This window comes from Trichechus manatus, unplaced genomic scaffold, assembly GCF_000243295.1.
Source record: "Trichechus manatus latirostris isolate Lorelei unplaced genomic scaffold, TriManLat1.0 scaffold00226, whole genome shotgun sequence".
NCBI lineage: Eukaryota > Metazoa > Chordata > Mammalia > Sirenia > Trichechidae > Trichechus > Trichechus manatus.
Genome location: NW_004444162.1, coordinates 602,698 through 622,130, shown reverse-complemented (window position 1 = coordinate 622,130; position 19,433 = coordinate 602,698). Strand labels below are relative to the sequence as shown.

General features: G+C 37.7%; 1 protein-coding gene across 9 annotated transcripts in view; it reads left to right on the top strand.

Annotated features, from left to right (window-relative positions):
• Positions 1-3,293: 3,293 nt before the first annotated feature.
• The window catches only part of SNX14 (sorting nexin 14), a 111,169-nt gene continuing 95,029 nt past the window's right edge, over positions 3,294-19,433 (top strand). For 4 of the 9 annotated variants that reach the window (XM_004388968.2, XM_004388967.2, XM_023742940.1 and 1 more), the window contains exon 1: positions 3,294-3,868. In XM_004388968.2, coding sequence (XP_004389025.2) covers positions 3,669-3,868 — 200 coding nt within the window. In that variant the 5' untranslated portion in view covers positions 3,294-3,668. Of the gene's footprint in view, positions 3,869-15,018; positions 15,315-17,032; positions 17,085-19,433 lie in introns of those variants that run through there. The other 5 variants (XR_002825975.1, XM_023742942.1, XM_023742941.1 and 2 more) reach the window with 4 other exon arrangements.

Sequence of the window (19,433 nt, the reverse complement as noted above, 5' to 3'; positions counted from 1 at the left end):
CTGAAAAATGGCTCCTTGGATTAGTAGAATGGGGTAGCGTATATATTCATTTACCCATTCTCTTCCTGATACATCAATACCTGCCACAAACAAAGGCACATGTTAACATTGGTTTAACTCAGGGTCAGAGTTAAGTAGGCCTAAGGTTACTGAGATTCAGGTATACAACACCATCTTTCCTAATTCCTGAACTAACAAATCTGTGCAGTTTGTTGGGGTGAGGGGATTGTTAAGTGGAAGCACTTTAATTAACTTTGCCTAGTGCTGCATTTCTGGAAAATAAGAGTGAAGCGATAAGTCGTATTTCTTTGTGCAAACTAATGTCTTCCCAAAGGCTTTTGCAGATCCTCACCAGTTGAGAATTTGCCTTTCCTGTTTTTTTTTTTAAACTCTTATCTTTATACATAAATCTGCCCTGTATGATACATTATTTCTGTGTGTGACTTGTCACCTTCACTAGATTGTAAGCCTTTGGAGGTCAGAAAATGCATCTAAGTCATTGTATCTGCCACCACATCTAGCACAGTGCCTTACACTTATTTGTAATTCAATAAATAATTAAAATAATGGAGATATTATTGGGTTGTAATTTGATGTTTATGAGCCCTTTAGATGAATTCATTATTTTTTATTTTGTAGTTTGAAACTATACCCCTAGCGCCCATGTGATAACTAAGGCATTTACAAAAAATTTACAGTTGACATTTAATTGTATTGGCTCTCCAGTTAATGTTTTGAGTTGAGAGCAACACCGCCTAGTAGAAATATAATGCAAGCCATACATGTAATATAAAATTTTCTAGTAGCCAAATTAAAGTAAAAAGAAACAGATGAAATTAGTAATTTATTTAACCCATTCTTTCCAAAATACACAATATAAAAGAATGAGATTTTATATTGTTCTTATGTGAAGTCTTAGAAATCTGATGTGTATTGTACATTTATAGTACATGTTAATTCAAACTAGCCACATTTCAAGTGCTCAATACCTAAATGTAGCTAGTGGCTATTGGACATTGTACTTCTAAAACCTTAGGGCAGGCAGTTAACCTCATTGGACCTCAGTTTCCTATAAGGCATAGCTTTTCTTTCATGTTTTTATTTTAGGTCATTATAATCCAAATAAAGTTAATTGGTTTGGCTGGGTTTTGTCACTTTCATAAATCTAAAAAATAATTTGAATTTTTTAATTAAGCATTGTACAAAGACATTGAAAAGGCACTGCCTCCACCTTCAAACCCAATTTAATCCTCTCCAAAACCTTATGAAGGAAGATATCTTTGTTTTAGAGTTGAGGATGCAGGGGTTGAGACAGATGAGGTTGACCTTGCTCAAAGACATATACTAGCTAGTAGGTGGAGCTGCTTTTGAAAATGAGGATTGATTGTGGATATGCTACATCCCCTCTATGAAATTTCACAACTTAATACAAGGTTGAAAAAAAAATCTTTTAAGTTCTGTGTGTGTGTAAAAGTGGATACTAGACTATAGGGTTAGAGAAAACATTTAATGATGTAAGTTATTTAGATGAGATCTGTAGCAACATTTTTTTCTTGTTTTAGGTGTGGATTTTAAAATAATTACGGCACAAATTTAGTTTCTTTTTTTTTCCTTTTCTAATCATAAGAGCAGCATGGAAATTTAAGTTGCCTTGGTGGTGCAGTAGTTAAAGCGCTTAACTGCCAAACAAAAAGTCCCGCTCTGCGGGAGATGCAGCAGTAGGCTTCCGTTAAGATTACAGCCTTGGAAATCCTATGGAGCAGTTCTACTCTGTCCTAGTGGGTTTGCTATGAGTTGGAATCAGCTTGACAGCAATGGGTTTGTTTTGGGGTTTACTGTCTAGTTAGCTTATTCTAATTCCCTTTGCTAAGAAAATCTTGAGGGAAATAAGTCTTTTAGTTGGACGTAAAGATGTCTAATTTGAATAGAACTGAGAACATTTTGTTTTTAAAATACAGACTCCCAGTGAAAACTTGCACAGTAATTTCAGAATAAGTCTTTAAGGAAGCAGAAGTTTTAAAAAAAGATGAACAATATAACTTGTGAGAAAAGTTAATAAGCTAACAAAACAAAGATTAACAATGTAACTTGCCAGAAAAGTTAATAAGCTAACAAGAGGGATGATGGCTAATTCAAAGATAGCTAAACTTTTCATTTGTTACACTTTAGTCTTTTAAATGGTTTAATCTGAAATGGAGCAGCAAGAGGTTGGTGAGGATCAGTGAAACGTAGAATGTAGAATTTGGTACACCCATTCTAGGGAGAAATCTGGCAGTATGTATCAGGAATCAGTGTTTTTACGCTTTTATCTAGTAATTGTACATGAAATTGGTACTAAAGAATTAGAAATGTGCATAGATTTATGATCAAATATGGTAATCATTATAATAGCCATTAGTCAACAATAATAGAACAGTTAAAGGATGGTATATACTGAAGAAGAAAAATAATGCACCATTAAAGATGACCCATGTTTTCAGGATAATGATATGAGAAAATGATTATGAAATTACACATAAAACAGTTTTTTGTTTAAAAGTAATTTCTGATTGTGTCTGTCTCTCTACTTTGGAGTGCAGAGTCCTAGGGAAGAGAAATGAAAGGTAGCATGAGAGCGCCGCTGGCTGGCTTCAAATCTAAGCTTTGCTAATTGTGATCCTGAGCAATTTTCTTTCTGCCTCAGCAGTCTAGCTATAAAATGGGGAAAACTAGAGTACCTACATCATGGGGTGATAACGCGAAAACTGAATGTGCTTAGTGCGCCGCTTAAATATTTTTACGATAAGGTCTTCCTAGATCTCTCAGAGTAGCAGAGGACACGGAAATTAAAATTTAGAAATGTGATGAGTTAGTAGAGGGACGACATCATGAGAAGAGTGACATAGCAGGGACATAACCTAACCTGCCAACCCTCTCGTCCAAACACTCGCAGACCGGCGTGAACTGAGCTCCACCTTGCCCGTGAGCAGGCAAAAGATGCTCTCTCGCTGGGGTGACCGCCCGTGGGTTACACTCTTGCGTATTCCAGGGCTGTTTCCGTTGCCCCCCACCTCCTTCCAAAATAAGGATTCAAAAGCGTCCCTCTCCCCTCCTCTTTGGGTGTCGCTCAAAACTGCGCATAGCTGGGACCTGTACCCACCCGGCAAGCTGACACTATAGTGGGCGGGCGTGGGGGCGGGGGAGGAGGAGCAGGGCGCGACCAGGCCCTCCATCCCTCCGCGGTACGCGTCGCGAAGACTACTGTCCCCAGCGGGCCGGCGCAGGCAGGGCTTGAGCGGCTGCAGGAGGCTGTAGTTTCTCCAGCGCTCGGCCACAGCCTTCTTTCTCTTCTCCGCAGTGCAGGCGGTTACCGGGTGCTGGAACTTCTCCTCGATTTCCGGAAAAGGACGGTCGCCAGTAGAATCACCCTCTCCAGGGAAGGCCCGCGGGCTGCTCTGACTGGTGGGAGAGCGGAGCGGCAGGACGCGAAGGGCCTTGCGCCGGGTGATGACCTCGGGCACGTCTTGCGGCTGTCCCTTGACGGGCGGGGGGCGGTGGCCGCGCAGGCGCGGCGAGGACCACGGGGCGGGGCCTTGGGTGACTGCAGCCGGCGGGGACCGTCCGCCGGTCGGCGGCTCTGTGGGTCAGCTGCGGGGCCGGCGGGGCGGGGCCGGGCACACGGGAGGTTGATGGGGTTCGCCTCGACCTCGGCCTCAGCGTGTAGCGCAGTCTCAGCCGCGCGGAAGGAGATGGTGCCGTGGGTACGGACGATGGGAGAGAAGTTGAAGCAGCGGCTGCGGCTGGACGTGGGACGCGAGATCTGCCGCCAGTACCCGCTGTTCTGCTTCCTGCTGCTCTGCCTCAGCGCCGCCTCCCTGCTCCTCAACAGGTAACGCTGCCGCATGGAGCCAGCCGAGCTGCAATCGGCTTCTCTCCGAAGCGGTGGACGTCAGCCCCCTGTGTTGCTTTCCCGGGCTGCGAAGCTGTGGAACTTGGGACCGACTGCGAGGCCGCTGAGGAGACAAGCTCGGGAGAGCGGCCTCCCGGGAGCCAGGCTGAGCGTCGGGGCCCGGAAGTGCGGGTGGTAGGGTGGGTTTAAGTGCCTCTCTTCCCCAAGCTTCGTCTCCTAAACTACCGGCCCTGATTCTTATTTTCGCCTCTTTTTTAAGACCTTGATTTCTGTCATCGGTATTTTTCCACAAGAGTGAAATCTATATGTTCGGCTTAATTTGAGACCGTACGGGGCAGCACAGTCAGCGACGGCGGAGGGTTCAAGGTCTTGTCGGCAGCTGCAGTTTTGGACAGAATCCCCTCCTCTCCACCGCGCAGTCACGCACACACACATCTTAGAGCCGGAGAGCTTTTTCTGCATTGTTTTTGGTTAAAACGGAAAATCATAAAGGTCTGCTGAACCGAATTAAAAAAATCAAAATAGTTCCTGTCTTAACATCCTTAGAGTATTCCTAAGGAGATGACCGATGACCAAATAAAGCTCAAATATTCTGAAAAGCTGAAAAAATAAATTCAGTAGACATTTTGAAATCGAGGGTTCTTCCACTGAAATAAACTTGTCGTAGATTTCCTTGATTTTGCTCTTTCAAGAAATGGTGGCGATGAAGTAGGTAGTAGAGAACGTTTCTTCAGAATTTTTTCCAGATTTGCTTTGGGTTGGAAGAAGTCTGAGACAGTTGTCAGCAACAACATCTGCATGCTGTGTTCTCTGATTTTTTGAACATGCAGCTATTCTTACTCCTTATTTTGAGGCAGTCGATCCCAAGAAATAGGAAGGGGAAGCAAGTAGAAGGGATTTGGTAACTTAATTTTGTTCTAGGATAACTATTTCCTTTGACTATATTGAAGTTGAGTTTCTTCCCTAGCTGCTTTGCTTTCTTGTTAGTTGATTGTGGGTTTAAATAATTAGGTTTAAATAGCGATTGGTGTTTTACCGGGGAATGTGCTTTGATTGTGATGGTAAGATATTTGATTGTAGGAGCGTGGAAGAAGTGGAACCCTTAACAGAGTGAAACTAATTATTAAGTACTTACTTGCTTGCTCTCATCTGGAAGATATACCAAGCTAGGCTAACAGGTTTAGTATGAAAGAAGTGTAAACTTCATATGATTATTAAGTTTTTTCCAGGGATTCATACCTGTCTGCCTTGGGAACTGGGTCGTTTTAGGTTCCCAAGGTAGGACAACCATGTAAGAGCAGGTTGAACTAGATCTTTTGAGGTCTACTTAATCATAGTATCTGGTGTTCTATGTTGTTAAGAAGTCATAAGATGTAAAATTGTGTACACCATCTGATCTTACCCTGTATTCATATTATGCAAAGAAAGAAGGAAATACACATAAATGTTAACTCTGAGTGGTTGGGTTTTTGAGTGAAATTGTTTTTGCATACTTTTTTTTGGTTTGTGTTTTCCATTTGTTACTGTTGTAATCAGCGGAATTGATTTAAAAAATTATAGAGATATCTTGAATAAACTAATGGTTAGGTACACTTTTTCCAGGAAAGCTTTTGGAAAAACAGTGTATATAGGGTGGTTTTCGTTGTGTATGTGTGTTTTTCTAAAAGCTTTTCATATAAACATAAATACTTATGTATGCTCAGAGTGTATCTGGAAGATTGTTATTCAAGAAAATATCCCTTCTGGGAATGGGGAGTACTAGTAAGTACATGTATTCAGCAATTAAAAAAAAAAAAGCATGTGTATATGTATAAATAATAAAAATACTTTGGGGACGTAAAGGAGCCCTGGTGGCACATGGTTAAAGAGCTCTGCTGCCAACCTAAAGATTGGCCACCAGCTGCTCTGCGGGATAAAGAAGTGGCAGTCTGCTTCTATAAAGTTTTACTCTGTCCTATACAGTTGCTATGAGTTGGAATCAACTCAATGGCAGTGGGTTTGGGGAACATAATGATGAGATTGAAGTAAATGGGAAGATATGCTCATTAAATATTTTAAATAAATACATAGGCATTTCACCAATTAATTTTTAGAAATAACCTTAAAATAAAATTTTCAGTTTAAAATCTCCACGGGTTAGTATGGAGTTTTGAAGCATTCTGAATTTAACAGTAATTTTCTTTTTTGAAATTATTTTTTTCTCTTATACTCTTGAACTTTTAACTCCTAAAGAGCTTTCAGGGTATTATTTAATATATAAATTTTTCTTTCCATGTGAATTAGGATTGTGAATCTTGTCTCTGGAAAGATAAATGGATATAATCTTTGGACCATTGTAAGTGATTTGTAGGAATAGTAGAGTAATATACTTTATACATTTGAAATAATTTATGCTCTCACCTTTACAATGTTGTTAGGATAAACCAAGAGCATAGATACAATTATATAGATTTGTGTATTTGCCAGTCATAATGTTGAATATTTGAGTGTTAAAATAGATCAGGAATACTTTATGTTAATCCTAATAATTATTATAGTAATAATAGTTAACACATAGTGAGTGCTGTATTTGTACCAGATACTTTAAGAACTTTCGTTTATTATGGAGGCAATTTATTGTTGTGGTTGAAAGTTTCAATTCTAAAGCTTGACTGCAAGAATTTGGTTCTGGCTTCTCCATTTACCAGTTACGACTTCGGGTAACTTATCTAATTTTACCTGCCACAGTCCCTGTATCTGTAAAATGAGGATAATATAGTACCTATGTTACATATATTTTGATGATTAAGTGGTTTAATACACGGAAAGTGCTTAGACTGGCACTCAACACATAGTATGTGCTCTCGTTATATGCTAGCAGATTTTTGTCTCATTTATCTTTACAACACTATAAGATGGGTAAATATTACACAATAAATATTGCTTCATGTTTTTTATTGCGAAAAGTGCATAAAACTTAATTGTATAGTTCCGTGAATTTTTAAATATGGCTATCCACGTAATCACCACCGAGATCAAGATACAGAACATTTCTAGTACCCCAGTAGGCTCCCTTGCCAGTAGCCTTCTCAGTCACCATATATCAGTTTTGCTTGTTTTAGAATTTCATGTAAATGGAATTATATGGTCATCGTATAATACGGTCATATAAATATAATTGTATTTCATAAAAATATAATATGGTCCTCTAGCTTCTTTCTGTCTTCCGTGTAGTTGCATATATCAGTAGTTCATTCTTTTTTGATGATGTGTAATATTCCATTGGTGACTATGCCATCATTTGTTTATCTATTCTACTGCTGAAGGATATTTGGGTTGTGTAGAAGTTTTTGGCTGTTATGCATAATGCTGCTGTGACTGTTCTTATATATGTATCTTTTGATAGACATATGTACTTATTTCTTTGGGGCGTATGTCCAGTAGTGGAAATGCTGGGCCATTTGTTTAACTTAGGTAAATATAGTTTTTCAAAGTAGTTGTACCTTCCCCCACCCAAAATATTTGATAGTTCTGTTTAGTATTGTCTTTTGGTTTAATCATAGCCATTTTAGTGGGTATATAGTGGTGGCTCATTGTAGTTTTAATTTGCAGTTCCCTGATGGTTATTAAAGGAGCACTGGTGGAGTAGAGGTTAAGCGCTTGGCTGCTAACCAAAAGGTTGGTGGTTCCACCGACCAGCCGTTCTTCAGCAGAAGGATGTGGCAGTCTGCTTCTGTAAAGGTTTACAGCCTTGGAAACCCTATGGGACAGTTCTCTGTGGTCACTGTGAGTCAAAATTGACTCAACGTTAATGGGTTTGGTTTGGTTTGGATGGTTATTAGTCCCATTTTACAGATGAGCAAATGGAAGCTTAAAAAAAAAAAGAACACAACTGTTGCCCTTGAGTCGATAGCGACTCAGAGCAACTCTGTAGGACAGGGTAGAGCTGCCCCATAGGGTTTCCAAGGAGTGGCTGGTGGATTCGAACTGTTGACCTTTTGGTTAGCAGCCAAATGCTTAACCACTGTGCCACCAGGGCCCCAAACTGAAGCTTAGTTGTTAAAGAACTCACTCATATATAGTAAGTAGCAGAAGGGACTCCATTAAGAATAATATTGATTATTACTAATATATTTTTAAATAACATTGTTTCATGTACATTATAAAGAAGTAGGAAAGTAAAGACAAATAGAAAGATGTTAAAAATAACTCATAAATTTACCATTCAGAGATGACTACCCCATTAACATTCTAGTCCCTTTTATCTGCAGTTTATTTTATTGTATAAATTGAGATTGTTCTGTATATATAGTCTTCTGTGTATATAGCCTGCTTTTTAACATATTTTATTAGTTTTTTTCTTTATTACTTTTTAAATTACCACTACTAGCTTACATGTACTTACTATGTGACAAGCTATTCTAAGCACTTACGTAACTTATTTAATCACCACAACAACCGTATGAGTTAGGTGGTGTTATTATTCCCATTTTATAGAGGACAAAACGAGGGTCAGAGAGATTAAGTAATTTGATTAAGTGGCAGAGCCAGGATTTGAACCCGTACAGTCAGGCTCCAGAATACTGATGGTTCACAGTGAACTATCCTGCTTCTGTAGTATTAAAAGATAGCATACGCTTATTGGACAAACAGCAACAAATACTATAAACATAGTTATAAAAAGTTTTTGTAATCCCAAAATTCCAGATAGATTGCTAATAAGATTTAATGTATATCTTTTTAGTTTTTATCTGTTAAAGTCTTTTCCCCCCACCTTAACTTTTTTAAGTATCATTTTTTCTGATTATAAAGTAAAAATTGCTTATTGTAATATTTAAAATTATTATAGAAATACATAATTTAGAAAGTAGAAGTTATCTATTATCCTATTTCTCTGTTAAAAATTTTATGTATATGCCTTCAGGATTTTCTTAGTGCTTATACTACCATACATATCTATTCATCTACTTATGTAAAAAATGTGATCATTCTAGTAATATTATTTATAACATTTTAGAAAGTTAGATAACGTATTAGTTTCCTATTGCTGCTATAACAAATTTAGTGGCTAAAAATCCACAAATACATTATCTTACAGTTCTGGAGGTCAGAAGCCTGAATGGGCCTCAGTGGGCTAAAATCAAGGTGTCAGCAGAGCAGCATTCCTTCTGCAGGCTCTAGGGGGAGAATTATTTCTTTGCCTTTTCCAGTTTCTAGTGGCTACCTGTGTTTCTTGGAGTTAGGGATTTAATTGTTCCTCTCCCCCACCCCCCGCCCCCACCAAATGTGTTGAAATCCTCACTTCTCTACCTATAAATATGACCCTGCTTGGAAATACAGAGTTTCTTTTGTTATGTTAATTAGGTCATACTAGGGTAGGATGGGTCCTAAAGCTAATCACTTTTGAGTTATAAAAAAGAGCAGAATAGACACAGACACACACTTGGGAAGACAGACACCAAGGAATACCAAGGAGCTTCAAGGAACACTGGGGCTACCTACAAGGAAGGACCCTCCCTTAGAGCCCATGCCCTGATTTGGACATCTAGTCTCCAAAACTGAGACAATAAATTTATGTTCTTTAAAGCCACCCACTTACAGTATCTTTTGGGCAGCACTGGGTAACTAAGAGACTTGGTTTGTGATACCTTCCCCCATCTTCAAAGCCAGCAGTGTAGCATCTTTAGACTTCTTTCTGATTCTGACACTTCTGCCTCCCTCTTTTACTTATAAAGACCTTGTGTATTGTATCTGCATAATCCAATATAATCTCTCCATATCTAGATCTTTAATTTTATCTTATATGCAAAGTCATTTTTTGCTATGTAAAGTAACATAATCACAAATTCTGGGGATTAGGACATGGACATCTTTGGGGGACCATTATTCTGTCTACCATAGATGGTATATTGTGAAAATAACTTTTTCTATTCTTCGTAATATCTGTAGGGTATTCCATTATATAGTTTTTAGATCTGTCCTGTTAACGGATTTTTATTATTTCCAGTTTTTCTGATTACACGTAAGTATTTGGGAGCATGAATAAATATTTCTATAGAATAAATGCTTAGAGAATTTTTTGGATCAAAACTGTGAGCATTTACAATTCAGATATTGACAAATTACCCTCCAGAAAAAGTACTTATATTTATCAACAGTCTATGAAATTATGGGGTATTTCATCATATCTTTCTCAAACCCTGGTGGCGTAGTGGTTAAGAGCTTGGCTGCTAACAGAAAGGCTGGCAGTTCAAATCCACCAGGCACTCCTTGGAAACCCTATGGGGCAGTTCTACTCTGTCCTGTAGGTCGCTCTGAGTCGGAATCGACAGCAGCGGGTTTTTTGGTTTGGTTTCCTCAATACTGGACATTATTGATAGTTTACATCTTTGTCATTCTGATAGTTAAAAACAAAAAAATACATTAAATGCATTTTTTAAAGTATTAGGTTTTTTTTTTTTTAAGTGTTTAACTATTCCTGTAATAATGTAGTCTAGATTGTGTCTACGTCTGCATTACTATACTTTTACAATGTACGTTCTTATATATGTCCTTTTATGGACCTGTATAAGATGATCTTTGGGAAACATATCCTAGAATGACATCCCTGGGTCGTAGGGCTTATGTATAATTGATTTTCTAAATACTGCCAGACTGCTTTCTAGCATGGATGTGCCAGTTTACACTCCAAGATAACTGCAAGGTACAACTCTTCCTGTCACCTTGTAGTTTTACCAGCACTTGATAGTATCCATCTTTTAAAAAATTTTGTTACTCTAATGGTGAAAAGTGGTATCTGCTTTTTAAGTTTCATCTGTCTGATTTCTAGTGAGTTTGAGCATCTGTTTATATACTTGTTAGTCATTCATTCATACTTTCTGTGAATTGTCTCTTCATTGCCATTGCCTGATTTCTTTTGTAAGCATAACTGTTAAGATCTGGTGATCTGGAGTCAGATTGTTTGGGTTTGAATCATGGCTCTGCCACATTTTATCTGGCTAACTCTGGGTAATTACTTAATCTCTCTGTGCTTTGGCATCCTGATTTATGGGAGGATAATACTAGTATCTAAGGAGCCCTGGTGGCACAGTGGTTAAGCAATTCACCAGCCTCTCTGTGGGAGAAAGCTGTGACAGTCTCCTTCTATAAAGATTACAGTCTTAGAAACTCTTTGAGGGCAGTTCTACTCTGTCCTACAGGGTCTCTATGAGTTGGAATTGACTCGATGGCAAAGGGTTTTGGTATACTAGTATCTGCCTCATAAAGTTGTGTGGTTTAAATGAGATAATACATATAGTACAAGGTCAGGAATATAGTAATTTCTCAATAAATGTTAGCTATCATTATTTTGGAGAATTTTCTATCCTTGTTGATTTGCTGGAGTACTTTAATATTAAAGCTATTAATCTCTTTGTTTTAGAAGCTGCAAATACATCTAAGTGTTCTTTGTAGCTTAATTAAAAATTCTCAATTTTAGTGTCATCTAATCCTTTATAGTGTCCCATTATTGGTCCTTTTTGAGTCTTTTTTTTAAGAGACAGAGATTTTTCTAGTTTTTGTCTATTAGTTTTATAATTTTCTTTTCACATTTAGGTCCTCAATACATTAGGAGTTTTTCTTTTTTCCTTGCTAAAAGACCAGTGCATTATTATGTGGCACCACTTTTAGCATATATTTTGTTCCCATAGTTCATGGGTCTTTCTTACTGTCTGTTTTAGTCTTTTGGTCTATTTTTCTCTTCCTACTCCAGTACCAGTTTTTTTGTTTTTTGTTTGTTTTTAATATAGTTGTTTTATAGTGTGTATTAATATTTGCTAGGATGAATCCTCCCTCTTGGCCCTTCTCTTCCAAAGTTGGCTCAGCTCTTTCTGAGCATTTATTCTTCCATATATACATTTTAAAATGAGTGTGTCAAGTTTCTCAAAAGATCCAGCTGGAATTTTTATTGTGGTTTCTCTTTTGATTATATATTGTCACATAACAAACTGCTCTAAAACTTAGTGTCTTAAAGTAACAACAACATTTAATTTGCTCACAAATCTACATTTTGGGAAGAGTTTGGCCAGTATAGCCAGTCTGTGTTCCATTCTGTCAGCTGGGTGGCTTGAAGGTTGGGGGCTAGAATAATCTGAAGGCTTGTTTACTCACATGTCTGACAGTACATGCTGATTGTCGGCTGTGGTCTTAGCTGGGACTGTAGGCCAGAACACCTGTCTGTGGCCGCTGCATGTGGCCTGTCTTTCTCCCAACATGGTAACTTACAAAAGAGAGCATGTTGAGAAGAGAGCCAGGCAGAAGCTGTATCCTTTCTTTGACCTAGTTTTGGAAGCCAGGCATCATCACTTCTGTGACATTCTGTTTGTTAGAAGTGACTCTTCAAGGCTGGCCCATATTCAAGTGGAAGGAAATTAGACTCCTGCTTTTGATAGAAAGTGTCAAAGAATTTGTGGTCTTATTTAAAACCATCATAGTTTTATTTAATTTCTGAATTAATCTGGGTAGAGTTGATATCGTCATTATGTTTAGTAGTTAGATGTCTCTCCATTTATTCGGATCTTCTCTTATATCCTTTTCATTTTTTTTTTTTTTTCATAAAACTTTAGACCAGACTTCTGGCCTACAGAGACTGAAAAACCCCGAGAGTCTGGCCCCCGGCCACCCTTTTAGCTCAGTAACTAAGTCATTCCCAAGGTTCACCCTTCAGCCAAAGATTAGACAGCCCCATAAAACAAAACGGGACTTATGAGGCACAACACCCCAGGGGCAAGGACTAGAAGGCAGGAGGCGACAGGAAAGCTGGTAATAGGGAACCCAAGGTCGAGAAGGGAGAGCATTGACATGTCGTGGGGTTGTTAACCAATGTCATTAAACAATATGTGTACTGACTGTTCTAAAGTATGATTAAAAAAAAAAGAAAAAAGTTATTATGGAAAATTTCAAAAGTTACAAAAAAAAATAGTATAATGAAACTTGTATGTACCCATCACTCGGCTTCAAAAATTATCATTTGAAGGTCAGATTTCACTTCCTACCCCCAATTATTTTGAAGTACATCCCGCATGACATGTTCCATCTTATAAACATTTCAGTATATATTTTTAAAAGATTAAGTTTCTTTTTTTAAAAAACATAACCACAAGACTATTTCGTATCTTTAAAAAAGCTAAAATAATTTAGTATCATCAACTATTCATTGTTTTCATATTTCCCTGAATGTGTTAAAATTGTTTCCCCCAACAGTTATGATGAACATTTTCAAACATGCAGCAAAGTTGAGTTTTTGTACTCCCTAGATTTTGTCATTAACATTTTTTGTATTTGCTTTATCACGTGTCTATCTTTCCATCAGTGAACTTTAAATACTCAGCTTTTTATAGTTGATTTATTCAAATCAAGAACCCTTTAAAAATGGAAAAAATTTTCTTAGCTTGAGGGCCTTACAAAACGGGTCACATTTGGCCTACAGTCCAGTTTGCCAACCCCTGATCTAGAACATTCCTGCTGACTTCTTTTATTCTTGGCCTTGACTTGTTGAAGAAACTGTGTCATTTGTTCACATGGGTTTTGCTGATGGTTTCTTCATGGTGTCTTGTTTCTTTACCCTCACCTCAGTATTTTTTAAAGATAAGGATTTAAATCTATAGACTCGTTTAGATTTTTTTGTGCATGTGCAAGAATATTTCAGTGATGCTGTATATATTCTGTTGCATCCCATCAGGAGGTTCATTAGGTTGGGTTGCCTCATTTTTCATGGATTCAGCAGATATCTTGCCCAGTAAACTTTCTCTTTGGTTTTACCATTTGTTTACTCTCTGAATCAGTTACTTCATTATGAGGTGCATCATGAAGATTTTGTAATTCTTTAATTCTTTCTGTATTTTTTAACTTGAAATCTTTTTTTTTTTTTTTTAATAGAATTGCTTTACTCCATCCACTAGTTCTATTTAGTTACTATGAAGTATGGTCCAAATTGGAAAAGTAGAATAAATACTTACTCTTTTCTCTTAATTATCAATTTTTAGAGTAATAAATTGGTCCCCTAATAACCTCCCATAGTATCCAGTTAGAGGTTTGTCTATCTTATTAATTTTTCCTAAGATACAGCTTATACATAGTTTTGTTAATTTTTGTCATTGTTATCTATTTTGTTGATTTCTGCTCTTATCTTTACTATTTCCTTCTTTTTATGTGTTCAGATTTGCTTTGTTTTTCCCCCAACTTTCTGAACACTTAGCTTGTTGGTTTTCAGTTCAAGCAGTCCCTGACAGACTTACGATGGGGTTCCATTCCAGTGACTCCGTCGTAAGTTGGTTTTGACGTAAATTGAATACCTCATTTTTTTCTTTTTAGTTTTCATTATTATTGACTTTTATTATCAGTATCTTTATAAATCTGATCTTTATTTGTCTTTGGGGGTTGGAAACATTACATATAAACTTACAGATATATTTTAATAAATAATACATTTGTATGTACCATATTTTTATGCAAATAATGTGCACCTTCTACGTTTGTTTGCCAGCCATGCCCTCCCACCGTGAGGTATTTTCATAAGCACATTATGCTAATTTTTTCACAGCAACATGTAAAAAAATTGGCATAGTGGTACTTATGACAATACCTCATGGGAGCAGGGTGCAGTTGGCAAACAAATGTAGACGCCTCATGTTATTTGCGTAAATATATGGTAGTACATGTTACTAATGGTTAGCTGTACCCCCCCCAAAAAAAGTCGTTTTAAGTGTGGTTTGTCATAACTGGAATACATCCTAAGTCGAAGACTATCTGTATTTGTTTGTATCTGTTAATGCAGAGTTTCTCAGCTTCAGCACTATTGATATTTTGGTCCAGACAATTCTTTGTTGTGGGGCGCTGTTCTGTGCATTGTAGGATATTTAACAGCAGCCTTGATCTCTAGCCACTAGATGCCAGTAGCATTCCCCCTTCTCCCTCCTGCCCCCCCAAGTTGTGACAATCAGAAATGTCTCCACACCTTGCCATATGTCTCTTTGGGGGCAAAATTACCCCCAGTTGAGAACAACAGGGTTAATGCATTTAAAGCTATAGATTTTCTTCTTAAATAATGCTTTAGCTATGGATTGCACATTTTGCATGTAGTGTTTATTGCTGTTCAGCCTAAGTACAGGTCTGTGATTCTTAATCTGCAATTCTGAAATCAGAAAGCTCTGAAAGAGTTCCTTTTTTCCTAAGTTTGGCACCAAATTGCATTGGATGGTAAAACCAACTTGGATGGGAATGAAACTATTTATAGTATTTATTTCTTACTCATTTATTTCTTATTGTTCATGTTTTGCTGCAGATATTAATGTTTGATTATAGAGATCTCACTGGGGGTATTAAATTATATATGAAATATGTACCACATAACTCTTCAAGAATCCTAAAAATTCGAATTCTGAATCATATTTTGCTCAAAGGATTTTGGGTAAGTAACTGTGGACATGCATTTCATAATTTGTGAATACTTCTGTAACCCAAGTTAGCTTCCAGACATAAAGTATCTTTTTTTCAAGCTGTATTTGTAATTGATTTTTAAATTTTTAATTAAACTTTTTTTTTTTTTTTTTAACCTCGTGGGTTGAGAACACAGTCTTTTTAATGTTGTTGATTCTTTGCAGTTTGAGGCTTCTTTTGTGGAATAGTACCTGATTAGTGTTTTTTTTTTTTTTATTGTGCTTTAGGTGAAAGTTAGTCTTCCATTCGATAGTTTGTACATAAAGTGTTCCATGACATTGGTTGCATTCCCCACAATGTGTCAGCATTCTCCTCATTTCCGCCCTAGGTTCCCCATTTCCTTTTCTGGTTAGTTTTTGAGAATGTTCTATGTATGCTTGAAAATAACGTGTATTCTCTGACTGAGTCTATTAATTGCTTCCAGTGATCCATGATGATGTTAATATATTTACCCTTCCTCTTTCCTCCCCTCCTTCTCGACCATCACTTGCATTTATTCAGTTACTGCCTCTTAGTGTTTAGCTTTCTACTGATAAATATGCTTGAACCTTTATTTCTGCATTTCTTCTTTGACTTTTAGCTATTTCAGGTGAGGAAATCAAGGTACTTACTTTGTTGTTTTAGATGCCATCAAGTCAGTTCCAATACATAACGACCCTGTATGTACAACAGAATGAAATGCTGCTTGGTCCTGCCCCATCCTTACATTGTTCCTCTGTTTGTGCACATTGTTGCAGCCAGTGTGTCAGTCTATCTTGTTGATGATCTTCCTCTTTTTCGCTGTCCCTCGACTTTACCAAGCATGATGTCTTAGTCATCTGCTGTAACAGAAATACCACGAGTGGATGGCTTTAACAAAGAGAAATCTACTCTCTTACAGTCCAGTAGGCCAGAAGTCTGAATCAAGGGCGCCGGATCCAGGGGAAGGCTTCCTCTCTCTGTTGGCTCTGGAGGAAGGTCCTTGTGATGCATCAGTCTTCCCTTGGTCTGGGAGCATCTCAGCACAGAAACCTCAAATCCAAAGACACTCTCTGCTCCTGGCACTGCTTTCTTGGTGGTATGAGGTTCCTGTGTCTCTCTGCTCGCTTCTCTCTTTTATATCTCAAAAGACGTTGGCTTAAAATACTATGTAATCTTGTAGATCTCATCAATATAAGTGCCGCTAATCCATCTTATTACATCATAGTGATAGGATTTAAAACACGTAGGGAAATCACATCAGATGACAGAATGGTAGACAGTCATACAATACTGGGAATCATGACCTAGCCAAGTTGACAGATATTTTGGGGGATACAGTTCAATCCATGACAATGTCCTTCTCTAGGGATTGGTCCCTCCTGATAACAAGTCCAAAATATGTAAGACAAAGTCTCGCCATCCTTGCTTCTAAGGAGCATTCTAGCTGTACTTTTTCCAAGACAGATTTTTTTGTTCTTCTGGCAATCCATGGTATATTCAGTATTCTTCACCAACACCATAATTCAAAGGTGTCAGTTCTTCTTCAGTCTTGCTTATTCACTGTCCAGCTTTTGCATGCTTATGAGGCAATTGAAAATACCATGGTTTAGGGTTTCATCGGACATCCCAGTTAATTGGCCTAATAACATGATTATGCTTGTGTTCTGTCTCCTAGTTCGTTGTGTAGTGCTTGGGGTCTTAAAAGCTTGCAAACATCTCAATTCACTTGGAGCAACAGAGGATGAAGGAGAGTCAAGAATAGGAGGAGGATATGGAATGTGTGAGTAATTGCCTCCTTTGTCATGAGACCAAAAGAACTGGATGGTGCCCAGCTACCACTACTGAACATTTTGGTCAGAGATTCCATGGAAGAATCCTGACCAAAATGGGGTAAAATGCATAACAGAACTGAAAATTCTCACGGACACCAGACTTTTTGGAGCCGTGGAGGCTGAATGAACCCCTGAAACTATTGCCCTGAGATAATCTTTAAACCTTAAACGAAAAATATCTCCTGAATTCTTCTTAAAACCAAACAATAGTTTAGCTTAACTAGTAAGAAATATCTGCCTTGAGCCTTATGATCTTTTAAGAACTATCTATACGGGGTCAAACTGACAATAGCAACTTGAAAGATTATATAGGAACCTTAGGGGGCAGTGAGTTTATATTAATGAGGTTGGAACAACTCAGTAAAGGAAGGTGAGAATGGTTGCACAACTCAAAGAATGTAATCAGTGTCACTAAGTTGTACATGTAAAAACTGTTGAATTGGTATATGTTTTGCTATATATATTCTCAACAACAACAACAAATTAAATAAAGTTTAGTAAAAAGAAAATACCATGGCTTGAATCAGACACACCTTAGTCCTACAGTGACATCTCTGCTTTTTAACACTTTAAAGAAGTGTTTTGCAGCCGATTTGCCCAATGTAATATGTCATTTAATTCCTTGACTGCTGCTTCCATGGCCGTTGATTATGGATGCAAGTAAAATGAAATCCTTGACAGTGTCAATCTTTTCTCCGTTTATCATGATGTTGCTTATTGGTCCATTTGTAAGGATTTTTGTTTTCTTTATGTTGCGGTGTAATCCATACTGAACGCAGTAGTCTTTGATCTTCATCAGTAAGTGCTACAAGTCCTCCTCACTTTCAGCAAGCAAAGTGTGTCATCTGCATATCACAGGTTGTTAGTGAGTCTTCCCCCAATCCTGATGCCACGTTCTTCATGTAGTTCAGCTTGTTGGATTATTTGATCAGCATACAGATTGAAAAGTATGGTGAAAGATCCAACCCTGATGCACACCTTTCCTGATTTTAAACCATGCAGTATTCCTTTGTTCTGTTTGAACAACTGCCTCTTGGTCTACGTACAGGTTCTGCAGGAGCACAATCAAGTGTTCTGGGATTCCCATTTTTCACAATGTTAACAATAATTTGTTATGATCCATGCAGTCGAATGCCTTTATGTAGTCAGTAAAACATAGATTAACATTTTTCAGGTATTCTCTACTTTCAGCCAAGATCCATCTGACATCAGTAATGATGTCCTTTGTTCCATGTCCTCTTCTGAATCTGGCTTGAATTTCTGGCAGTTCCCTGTCAGTGTACTACTGTAACTGTTTTTGAATGATCTTCAGCAAAATTTTACTTGCATGTGGTATTAGTGGTAATGTTCAATAATTTCTGCATTCCATTGAATCAACTTTCTTTGGAATGGCATGTATACGAATCTCTTCTAGTTAGTTGGCCAGGTAGCTGTCTTCCAAATTTCTTGGCATAGACAAGTGAGTGCTTCCAGCAGTGCATCCGTTTGTTGAAATATCTTAATTGGTATTCCCTTAATTCCTGGAGTCTTGTTTCTCGCCAGTGCCTTCAGTGCAGCTTGGACTTCTTCCTTCAGTACCATTGGTTCTTGATCATATGCTACCTCCTGAAATGATTGAACGTCGACCACTTCTTTTTGGTTCATTGACTCTGTACAAGTAGTATCCAACTTACAACGTGTTGAAGTTATGACGAACCACACTTACAACTGTCCTTTATTTTTGTATGTCTTATCGTTAGTAATATGTACTACATACAGTGTTGTAGTGTGTAATTTGCTGATGTTATCATTCTCATGCCAACCCCCAAAGATAAATAAAAATTGGATTTATAAAGATACTGATAATTATAAGGCAATAATAATGGAAACTAAAAAAAAAAATGAGGTATTTGACTTACGTCAGAACCAACGTACAGCAGAGTCATCAGAATGGAACCCCGTCATCAGTTGTGAACTCCCTATATTCCTTCCATCTTCTTTTGATGTGTCATTCAATATTTTGTGTTGTGTTGTTCAATATTTTGTCCATAGAACCCATCAATATTGCAACTTGAGGCTTGAATTTTCCCTTCAGTTCTTTCAGCTTTAGAAATGCCAAGCATGTTCTTCCCGTTTGGTTTTCTAACTCCAGGTCTTCCCACATTTCATTACAATACTTTGTCTTCTGGAACTGTCCTTTGAAATCTTCTCTTCACCTCTTTTACTGCATTTCTTCCATTTGCTTTAGTTGCTTGATGTTCAAGAGCACATTTCAGAGTCTCTCTGACATCCATTTTAGCTTTTTCTTTCTTTTCTCT